At 39.9% G+C, this 11,539-nt stretch overlaps 2 protein-coding genes across 5 annotated transcripts in view; one reads left to right on the top strand and one right to left on the bottom strand.

The window, feature by feature from the left end:
• Nucleotides 1-2,368: 2,368 nt before the first annotated feature.
• On the top strand, nucleotides 2,369-4,976 carry LOC105564151 (peptide deformylase, mitochondrial-like). The gene is made up of 4 exons (XM_012016328.1): nucleotides 2,369-2,738; nucleotides 3,747-4,124; nucleotides 4,245-4,360; nucleotides 4,814-4,976. Coding segments are annotated over exons 1-4 (726 nt in total). The 5' UTR covers nucleotides 2,369-2,507; the 3' UTR covers nucleotides 4,815-4,976.
• Nucleotides 4,977-5,049: 73 nt separating this feature from the next.
• The window catches only part of LOC105564150 (tachykinin-like peptides receptor 99D), a 99,635-nt gene continuing 93,145 nt past the window's right edge, over nucleotides 5,050-11,539 (bottom strand). For 2 of the 4 annotated variants that reach the window (XM_012016324.1, XM_012016325.1), the window contains exons 5-6: nucleotides 11,260-11,456; nucleotides 7,195-8,663 (exon numbers count right to left, since the gene is read on the bottom strand). In XM_012016324.1, coding sequence (XP_011871714.1) covers nucleotides 8,312-8,663; nucleotides 11,260-11,456 — 549 coding nt within the window. In that variant the 3' untranslated portion in view covers nucleotides 7,195-8,311. Of the gene's footprint in view, nucleotides 8,664-11,259; nucleotides 11,457-11,539 lie in introns of all 4 variants that reach the window. The other 2 variants (XM_012016326.1, XM_012016327.1) reach the window with 2 other exon arrangements.

The raw sequence follows: 11,539 nt of genomic DNA, 5'->3' as shown, positions 1-11,539 counted from the left end.
ACCTGAGTGGAGAAGAAGGCATCGGGCGCTATTGCAGAATCAACGATACAACTCCGCCGCTGCTCATCGTGTCGGTGAGCGAAAAGTTTTTTATTAAAGTAACGGAATCTACATTTTTAGATCGTAGATTGTAGATACATTTCGTAGATCCGTTACGTTAAAATGGAAAGGTTACAAACAATTTCGCGTTTTAATTAAATAGAGCTCTACAAATCAGAGTATGTTGAGCTCATTGTTCATGTTGAAAACGGTTGAACTACATTATAGAACTTGCGCGAAATATGACGAAATTTATCGATGTATTCGGTCAACTAATCTCTCGTAGCCTATCCATTTTTAATTAAAGAATTGATATATGTATTAGTATAAAGTAAAATAATATGACGTAAGATTCCAATATATTTTGCCGAAAATGCTTAAATTTTTGTTATTTTCATATTTTATTTGAGATTATCGATTAACTGTAATATTCAATTATAATATCGGTATCATTTATGCGGCAAGTTCCTGTTTTTTGGATCTTACGTCATTTACTTATTCTGCGATACATGTCTCGCGATACTTTCAAGATACGTTTCGCATGAATACCTGTATAAGTCACACGCACCTCGTATTTTTGCGGTTGATTGTGGCGGTCGGTTTTCGCGATCAGTTTTTCACAAAATTTTGAAGAAATTATTCATTATTTAATTTCATTAATATTGTAAATTTTAATTAATCGCGAAATATAATTAAATTAAAATAAATACAACGCGAAGTAAATTTTTTTTCTACATTTATGCTTGAACTTTATATTCAACGATCGAGTCACTAAGAGACGATCAATACTCTTGAGAACGGAAATAAAATTGTACCTTGATCAGTCTTGTACATTAAATTTCTTAAAATTAAGTTTCTTTTTTAAATAACTTCTCTCGTGGTCGTGCATTTTTTGATACGATTGACATTCGCATATAGTTCGAATCATACGAAATATCTGTCGATGATAAACCGACTATAGAAGGAGTTTTCTTCCTTCCTGATCTCTGGTCAAAATGACCAGACTGTATGGCCAGGAGCAACGAAAGGTAGGTCCAATCTGGCCCAACGAAAGAAGACTGCAATGAATACGACGGGGTAAGTGGTCAATATTGGCCACTCCGTTGGAGTATGTGAGTAAGATAATGTGCGAAATAAATTGATTTGTTCTTATTTATCAAAATTCGGGTGGGTTATATTCTTATCTTCTGTACATCTCGCATATGTGCGAGATTAACAAGATTAACTCGTATTAAATCCCATTCGCCCCAAATCGGACCTCTTATAAATCGCGTCAGGGTTCTAACGAAAGACTTGTAAGTTTATTAAGAAAAAGTTGAAACGCGGGTACGTAAGAAAATGGATAGGACTATACATCGGAATACGGACAGGTAGAGATTCGAGTAGGCAGGGACAGGGGGACGTAACTCGATAATTAAAAAGATAGATAAAATAACTGCAATGTATTATTATTAAATATAATTATATTTGCAATCGGATGCATACTATAATAAAATGGAAGTTGTTATACGTTTGTTAAGTTTTTACTTTACATTTACTTCAAATTTTTTGTGGATTTGTTTTACTTTTAAGAGATCGTTAATAAATATTATACATTCGGGATATTTTTATGATGAATTTATGAACATGTAATATGTATATATGTTACATTGCAAAAATTTCGTATTATTGCATGCATACTGAATATTTCGTATGTAATATCGAGAGAAATATTGTCTTGTACACATATTATACTTTTAATTTTATAATGTAATTATTTCATTTTTAATATTGTATGCATTGTAAAGTAAATTATAAAAAAAATGAAATAAATTATAAAATTGTAAAAAATCGCATTGTAAAGGAAAGAGGACCGCCGCGCCGATCCAAATCAGCGGGGGTGATGGAGGGCCTCTATAGATTGATTTTTATTGAATAATAAAATTTTGGATCAAGTGGATTCACAGTCTTTTAATCGATAGAATTTCGTTTGTAATTGATCGATAGATTTACCTTTACAATTTCATTTGTTATTAATGCTTTACAGCGTAAGAGTTATGTATTATTGTATGCATATCACATGTTTGAAAAAAATAAACGATAAAAATGTAAAACACAATTATTGCAAAGAAAAGAGGATCGTCGGAAATAATTCGGTGGGGGTGGTGGAGAGCCGCTACAAGTTGGCCCCTTTGCTCATATAATGAAAAATTAATAACTCTGTTTTATATCGACATTTCATGCACATAGCACGGAACACAACTAGAATGTGCATATCTGCGTTATCTGCTTAGCCCAAACGTGGGCATTGGCTACGTAGTTCATATCCACGTTTTCAATATTCAAAGAGGGCGTTCGAGGGTCACGTAAAACCGGGCCGTGGCAGCTCTCAGGTTTCTTTCTGGTGGTAGATAATGTCAATTCTAGAACTTTGAGAGAATCGCGCAGTGCAAAAGTGGTGCTCGCGAGCGCGCGGTACATCATACGATATGTTTCGAGCGCGACATTTCGCTAACGTGGCCGCACGCGCCGTTGTTGCCGAGCGAAAAGGCGCACGACTCATAAGCTTTCTGAAAGCGAAGGAGAAGCTCCAGCGACTGTTGGGTATGAATCCCAACGAGTTACCGTACGCGCACATCTGTCAAGTTGGCGACCATGTCCTGCGCGGTCGCGCCATGAGGATAGAACCGGAAATTGTGAAAATGGCGGACTTTCAAAAGGTATAGCCTATCACACAATAGGAAAGCACAGGCAATAGGAATAAGGAATAGAAATCTATGGAATAGAAATCTATGTAATGCCAAGACGTGATGATTCGTTGGCAATAGAAGTGCTGTCCAATCATCTGCTGTTTGAAACCACGTGCCTGTCCCAGTCTCAACTGTAATTGGTCAGGTAGGCCAGGCACAGGGAATAGGGAATAGAAATCCAACGCGTCGGAAATTCTGTTCCTATTGCCTATTCCATATTCCATTGTGCGTCGATACACGGTTTTTAGTAAGTTGGAATTTAGTTATTTCTGTTGCCTGTGTTATTCCCTGTTCCTATTGCCTGTGCTTTCCTATTGTGTGACAGGCTTATCGCTGCACCATAGAAGTTCTATGCACTGCCCACATCTTGACAGTGGATACTACCGCCCTCTGAATTTTTCGATTCACGGACAAAGATATTGATAAATCGACAGACTACTCTGAAAGGAGACTTTAACTTGGCAAGACACTTGCGAAAACACAATTTATACGCGACGACAAATTGTCTAATATTGGAAAATGTCACGACAAGCGAGAAAATTCGTAATAAATATACTGGAGAAAAGAAAATATATAATTTATAAGGACAATCGTACGTCGAACTTGTTGTTTGCATGGAAAACACAAGAAACATTTGTGACAGAAAGTAAAGGAAGAAAAATTAATAACACTTATTAGTGCTATGAAAATAGTATTAATATATTGAAGTAAACGATTATGCTCGATAATTATACCTTTTTTAATGCAACTATAAAGTAGTGATTGTAAATATTACGAAAACGTTTTTTTAAGTAGCAAGAATTACCTTTGCATTCAAATTTCTTCATTGTATTGATGAATTTTTAGTTAATTTCATCGTGTACTTTTGTCCAACGCATTTTATGAATAGTTTCAATTATTCTTAAATAAAAAAAATCTTACGATCTGACATGAAGCATGTGAGAAAAAAGCGGTATTGCATTGCTGTTAATTATTCAGGTAATCGCGAGATTGATAAACGTTATGCGGACGTACAACTCGTACGGACTATCCGGGCCTCAAATTGGACTCCCGTGGCAAATATTCGCTATAGAATGTACGGAGAAGAATATGAAGGGGGTCGTCGAATCCGTCAGAAAAGCCCACGAAATAAGTGTCGTCCCGATGACGATTTTTATTAACCCCGAATTGAAAATCACCGACTACACGCCTATCACTCTTTACGAGGAATGCGAGAGCATTAAGGGATTTACCGCTGCCGTGCCGAGGGCCTACGAGGTGGAAATCACGGCGTTGAACGCTTCCGCCGAACCGTTCACGTGGAAAGGACGTGGATGGTCCGCTAGAATAGCGCAACACGAATATGATCATTTGCAGGTAAGAGCTCGGACGGCGGAAAGGGGAGTGAATTCTCTACAGCTCTAGAATACGAAGACCAAGTGGATTAAGAACAAATGATTTACATAGAAAGTGATCTTGCTTTGTTCTATTTCTCAGGGAAGGCTGTACATAGAGAAAATGGACGTGAAGACATTTCATTGCACGGCTTGGGAAAAAATCAACAAGTACAAGGGCAAAGTGCACATGAATTATTGGCCGAGAAAGTACATATAGTATGTGCGACGCCTACAATTAATATTTATATAAGCTTAAATAAACGCACAGTTTTCACTGTGAAATTAAAAAGCGCGCTTATATACATATATTTACATGATTTTTCCCACGATATAATACCGACTAGCAATTATCGACTCGGATTAGATTGGGATTAGCGATTGACGATTGTCTTCTGACCAACGAGAGTCGATCAAATCGCTGGCTGTTTTGCTCTCGTTGGCTAGAGAACAATTGTTCTATCGCCAATCCCAGTCCAATCCGAGTCGGCAATTGCTAGTCTCTGATTCGGCCTTAACACGCGTGAAACTGATATATCGACCGTTTCGTTTAATCGTCTCTACTGTCGTATTGAATATTAGCTGTTATTTCTCTCACCACATTCACGTTTCTTCTTTAGAGGTAAAATTTTAACTAGACTTTAGAATGCAACATCTATTCTTTATTTGCAGAACAGTGGTAACTATATTTCTGTATATATAGACGTTTCTCTTGATCACATTTCTTCGACAAGATGACCTGATTATGGTACCTTTTCTTTGAATATGTATTCAAAGAAGATAACCGCATGTCTAACAGCGTATGAATAATAAAAATTACCTTAAGAATAGGAAACGTTTGTATCTCGAGTTTTCTCTCTCCTTCGACAGGCGATCCTTCGTGACATTAACTTAAAGTGTGGCGGCTACATAAAAAATAGGATGTTTTATTTACGCATTTTCCAGAGTACAATCATAGTAGAACTAACAAATATACGGTCACAGGTACGCGCGGAACCGCGTGGTGCCGAATGAAAACGAAGGGAATGAGCATTCCATTCGCTTCTCGCGTGATTTCACGGGAGTTTACGCCTCCTTGCGTTAGATACATTCAGTCGCTATCTTACTAGCGCAGCCTCGAATATTGTTCAATTGTCTTACATTCTATCACGTTGCTTATGTTTTGTTTTTAGTGGTCTCTGATATGATAACAAATATATATTATATCAATAGTATATACAGCCATGATTCTTTCATTATGTGCTCCGATTGCGTTTCTCGATAACAAGAAAAAATAACTCTCTAATTATTTCCAATGCTCCAGAAATACGTGAATAATATATCGACCCGCGAAATTTTCTCTCCCTCTCCGATGGAGTTTGCGTTGTTGAGGAAAATTTTAAATAAAATTTTCGCTCGCTTATTTTCTCACTTGGAACGAGCTCTACCTAGATAAAGATTCCAACAGCTAGAACGGCTGGTACAAAAAGCGAGTTATAAATATCACAACAGTTGTGGTATGAAAAATTTCTCGGTATCGATGGTATTCTGTTTATTATTTCGTGTGCGTCATTAATGTACAGAGCTGCTTTGGACCATTCAAAGAGATGAAGTGCGCTCGCGTTTCCGACGTGGTACGCGACTTTTACAGCCGCGTCTGGTTATTCTCCTATTCAGAAATAATCACGACTTTGAATATTTCCCTAATTATGCGCTTTTATTTACGTTACGGTATTATATGGTGTGTATTATGTACACCTAAGTCGTATCTTAAAAAGCGTTTGTTTTCCCAGAGTATTTCTTGCTCCGACAACATCTGAAAGTCTAAAAGGAATATGAGTTACAAAGATATTACACACACATTTTGAGTTCATTAACGTTGCCTCGCTGATCTTCCGTTTAGACTAAATAAATTTGTGGTACGTGGTCATGGCAAAAGAAACCACGCCAAAACGAATCTCCACTAAAGTAGTAATGCGCAGTAGACAAGAGAAAACTTATAATCCTTTAATATATCAAAATGTAACTTTTTTTTTAAATTCGTTGAAGAGCTACGATCGATATTGATAGCTTTGGATATGAAATTGCGAATTAGTACAGAGTTTATTTCATGAAAAAAATGAAGCGGACTTTCGCAAATGAAAAAATATCAGCGACGAACTCGGACTCACTATTACCAGATTATCTATGGGTTCACAACCACATCTAGTGCGCGTTTAATGTATTCACATAATTTACAATCATTCACATAATTTACAATGTAATTCATTAACAAAAAGCTTGCTTGTGAAGATATATTTAATTCTATGTATATATAATACATATTAAATTTTATATCTTTTGTTTTACTTACAATTAGCGTAAAATATAGGTGAATTTTATCCTTTAATTCTTAGGCCTATTGATTGAAGAAGTATCTTATTTTTAAACAAGAGCCTTAGTCTTGGATTCTTCAGGTTTCCCTTAGGTTATTACATACGATAGGAACACGACAATTAATGCGACGATGTTACGCATTACGTAAATCATTATTCCTTAGACTTGAACATCTTTCTAACACCGATTAATCGCGAGTCTTGATGCGACCATTTTTTTTTTGAAAAACACCGCGTATTAACACTACGAAGAAGATGTAATAGATACAATATATATCTTGGTCCGTTGATCCTTTTTAAATGACTATGAATGATACGCCGATAAAGATAATTCAGTGATAGTCAACATAATTACTCTTTTAAATTACATTACGTGTAATGTAATAACACAGATATCTCTTCGCGATTAAAGTTGCGCGTGACTAGAGAGAGAAGCTCGATTAAAGCTCTCGAAACATATAATAGACCGTGTCTTTGGTCTGTCATACAAGCTTGACAGCCGGAGGGAATCGCTTCTTCCCGGGATGTGCCGCGAACGCAGGTGCGATTGTGCCGATCGGCGGAAAGCGCCAGCATAGTAAGGGGAGACTAGACATTTTCATATCCAGATATTTTCATATCCAGGTGTGTACTCGTTGTTGCTGAGAGTTTTCCTCCTCCTGTCAGGACACGTGTCCTCTGGTCTGCGAGGTCCTCCATTTTTTGCCGTGATCGCGATGGTGAGCCAACAGCCGGTCGTTTCCGCCTCTCACTGATTGCAGGTGCAGCGGTATTCGCACCGTGCCTATCGAATTAGAAATAGGGCTTGTTTGCATCGATACATCGATTGCTACGTATCGTGCTATATCCAATTATACTACGATGATTAACAGCGCCGTTCCGTGCCGTTGAGTTTAACCGTATGCGTACGTTCGGGTGTAATTCGTGCGGGTCATCGAATTCGTCGTCACGTGTCAAAAGTCAAACGAGGATCTAAAAGAGCGTACGTTGCCTTTTATTGCGTGCAATCGTTTTCAAATCAGCATGTGTAAAAACTTAGCTTATGACGTAAACTAAAGTGGCAGAGAGATATACGTGTGCACTTAATTGAAATTCAATGGGATGGTGATACTTTATGGAAAATAAACTCGATAGACTTTCATGAGAATATAATCGGAGATGATGATACTAATATTCATAATAATAATGGAACAACAAAATATCTATCCCAATTAAAATGCCGTGGGAAAAACAACGCGCTAAAATTATATACACTACGCTACTTCCTCTCTTAACATATTTCGCCATCGAGAATCAATCCTTTCAGCGGTGAATCAATATGCGAGAATCCAAGGTTTCGTTTAAAGAGAATTTATTCATCTTTAGATTCCAAACGAAAGGCTTGATTCTTGATCTTGCGAGAGAACATTTCCCGCGAGTTAACGAACAACAAACATGCAATCATAGTTTATTTGCCGCGTGCGTTTCGCGTTTATTACTTCCCGCCTGGGTTGCTGTGATCGATACGAAACCGCGGGGTTTGAAGCGAACTGCTCGCAATCTGCACTACACATTTAATGCTAAATATATTCGATTCTCACCTCGCATCGAATCTTCGTCTATATGCGCAAACAATTTTTATCGAACGACAGTTTTACGTCCGTATTACGCTCCGTGTTGGTCTATAAATCGGTTTAACGCGCGTCGCGGACGGGCGGAGGATCGCGCGCCGATATCTTCGATTCGCCAAATCGAGCGTGTACTCTCGGGTGCTTGGGGGCGGGAAGGTGGAGGGTGGGTAAGAGATGTAATCGCTTTGCTCGGAATTTCGCGGTGATCAGTGCGAGGTGCAATTCCTGGCCGCGACAACATTGCCGCGATCGACATCGGCGAGGACGTCGGGGACCAAGTGGCGCAAATCTATGGATGACGTTCGCGCGTCCCCCTGCTCCGGGTCAGTGTCCTCGAGGTGGGACTCTGACTCGCTCCTAGGCGTTGTGGAGCCGGTGGTGCAAGTGTGCTCCGAGAGGGTGCACGTACCATTCCGCGATATTCTGGTGTGCATGTCCGGTGGGCTACCGGTGCAGCTGTATCTGGACGTCACGGCCTCCGAACGCGACAGAGACGGCTCCGCCGAAACCCGCACCCACGGACACCAGAAGAAGAACTGGGCGAAGCCACGGCGGAATCTGCGACGCATAAGGCACATTGGAACACAATGTCACGAGAGAATGAGCGATTATACCTTAAAACTGTCAAGATAAAGTTACACCTCTCGTCGCATGGATCATTTTGAGTCGAACAATCTCCGGTTTTTTTTTTTACGAAGTTTAAACAAGAACGTTGAGCATTGCCGTATTCCGAAGGTACAAATGTTGGCTGCAACGAATCCAGATTATCCGATTCAAGAGCATCCATGTGCCACGGTGATATTCAATTTAATACTTTTGGTTTTCACATCATACTCTGTGGCTATCACTGTTCAGAGAGTAAACCGCAGAATTCCGTCTTCATCTTCTCCTTACGATATCGAATCACGGCGAAGACAGGGCGATATAAATCATGGCGCGTTACCAAATAAGCCTGATTTTCCCAAGAGAAATATCCCTGCACTGTCGTTCAACTCAGACACAATTCACATGTCCCATTATATATTCATTTTTACTTCTTGCGAAGAGGGAAATTGAAAAATAGCGGTCGTGGATCGCGGAGTTTTCTCATATACGGCTCATATTTTTTTCACGATACACGCGGGAGAAGGAGGAGACCTCTTAAGGAGGGCGCGTTATCGGAATCGCCCGCGATTGTCCGGGACGAAAAACCCGCGTGGATAACAAATGGGAGGAGGCTGTGATCCAATTATTACGCGGCTCTATCGCCGCGCCATTGTTATTATTATACGCCGTCATTACGAGATCGCGGTCTGAACGCGGAAATACAATGATACCCGCGTATCGTGTCGTATATGAATATTTATGAGACCGGCGAAGCGTATTCTGTCGATAGCACGCGGAAAATTGAAATCCGCGCGCCCGACTCGCGAACGTCCGTACCTCGTAGCGAGGTGTCCGACGTATTACATTTCCATTTTATTGTTTTTGACGTTGCGTTTATTCTCTTTTTCCCACGGGCCAATAAACAGCGACAATACCGATGTTAGTAAGGAAACAAAACGCTGCACGCTGCGCGTGACGTGTAAGAGGGAGGGGCCGGGGGTTCGAGCCACGGTTCGATCGACCCTCGACAACGTTCCCATTCCCATTTGCGGGCGAAGCGAAATTATTTCGATTGCCCTCCGAAGATTCGCGCGGCTTTTCTCGATGGACGTCGCTCGGTCAGCGACGTTCACCGAGCCGGTGCGGCGTCACACCGACACGTACGTCCTTAAAAACAACATCCCTTCACGTCCGTTTTATGATGATACAGATCGCTTACTTTGCATGTATCGGGTATCTCGGTCTGCTCGACCGCGTTTCCATTATCGCGGATATTCAGCATTCAAATTGATCGTTTGTGTAAACGCGTTAATGGCAACGATGTTACTTCCTGTTCGTGTAATAACTTCGGGCGTCTCTCCCCCTCCCTCTCCGTCCCACCGAAGTATCACTAAAGTCGGATGAGCTTATCTTCTGTGCGCTATATTGGATTAACTCTCGTCAGTTCGTCAAACACTCTCGACGGTGAAATAAATCACCGGCAATCGAGTCTCCTTAATTAAGGGGGTGCCGGAGTGATTCTGCACTTTCGGCACCTTTTGCCCCGAGAACTGTCAATTCGTGAGAACATTTGTGCAATATACAAATTATGTGGCTTTTGTGTACAGATCGACAGTGTCCCATTATTCAGAAAGTCAAAGAAGAGCATGGTATCATTGAAATTAAGTTTAAAAGCCTAACAAAGATCCATTATAGGTTACCTAACTTATAACTTATTCGAGTGAATAGACTTCTTGTTAAGCTCCTAAACTTAATTTCAATTATACCATGCTGTTCTTTCACTTAATCTGAATAGTGGGACACTGTCGGTCTGTACACAAAAGCCATGTAATTTGTATATTACACAAATGTTTTCATGAATTGACAGTTCTAGGAGCAAAAGGTGCCAAGAGTGCAGAATCACTGCAGCATCCCCTTAAGAACCTTGAGATAAAGCTGTGCGACGATTGCGATACGTGGCTAAATTATTTTTACAGATCTTTTTACGGCTTTACAAATATGCAAATACATCCCGTTTGATTATTCGGTCTCGATATAACTTGACAGTTAACAAATACAATTTGGAAATTGAAAGGATTTATATGTCGTGTTCTAGCAAATGTGAGATATAATATAATATAAACGTCAGTTAATAGAAACTTAAACCCTCGCGTCGAGGAACTGCGTGCTTCAGCAGCGACTCGGATATTTTGCAGCGGAGATTAGTGTTTAATTTGTGTAGATCCGCTAATTAACATAGAATAATTTAAGTTAGCCCTTGCGTATCGCGATAGGCGAACCTCCGAAGCGAAACACCGCGCAGTACCCGAGACGTTGAAGAGGGGAAACTTTCGCGAACTCTGTTAACAAATGACGAGAGGATTCGTCGATATTGTATCTACGTATTTGCTTATCTCACGAAGCTGGTTGAGTCGGCATGAGGACCCTTCAGAAATAATTCTCGGATTACAATAACGTCGGTGTTACGAGAATATTCAAGTTTTGTTACGATATATCTTAAAATTTCATTATGAATAGCGGAGCAAGAAGCGTTCGTTTCGACGAACGAGCGGAGAGGGAAAAATCTTACCTAGTATTCATCCAACAATAAATTATGGGGTTGTACATGCTGTTGGACATCGCCAGCCAGTATATGCCCAGAAAGACCTCCTGGATGTACGGTTCATTTGTAATCTCTGGCAGATATGACGTCACTATGAAGTACATATGAAACGGGAGCCAGCACACTGCGAATATTACTACTACGACTATCATCATTTTTACGACCTGAAATATAAAGAAAACTCGTATCAGTCAAGATGTAAAAGGTCGATCGTTTCTCCACGATTAATTCACTATACAGTTAGACC

Source organism: Vollenhovia emeryi, unplaced genomic scaffold, assembly GCF_000949405.1.
Source record: "Vollenhovia emeryi isolate VEMERY1.0 unplaced genomic scaffold, V.emery_V1.0 DF939168.1, whole genome shotgun sequence".
Taxonomy (NCBI): Eukaryota; Metazoa; Arthropoda; class Insecta; order Hymenoptera; family Formicidae; genus Vollenhovia; species Vollenhovia emeryi.
This window is presented reverse-complemented; position numbering and strand designations above follow the sequence as displayed.

What these genes read in the sequence shown, in the direction of transcription:
- LOC105564151 (XM_012016328.1), top strand. Translation starts at nt 2,508, where the DNA reads ATGTTTCGAGCGCGACATTTCGCTAACGTGGCCGCACGCGCCGTTGTT. An exon ending in AAATGGCGGACTTTCAAAAG is followed by an intron (nt 2,739 to 3,746) that starts GTATAGCCTATC and finishes TTAATTATTCAG; the next exon opens with GTAATCGCGAGATTGATAAA. An exon ending in ACGAATATGATCATTTGCAG is followed by an intron (nt 4,125 to 4,244) that starts GTAAGAGCTCGG and finishes TCTATTTCTCAG; the next exon opens with GGAAGGCTGTACATAGAGAA.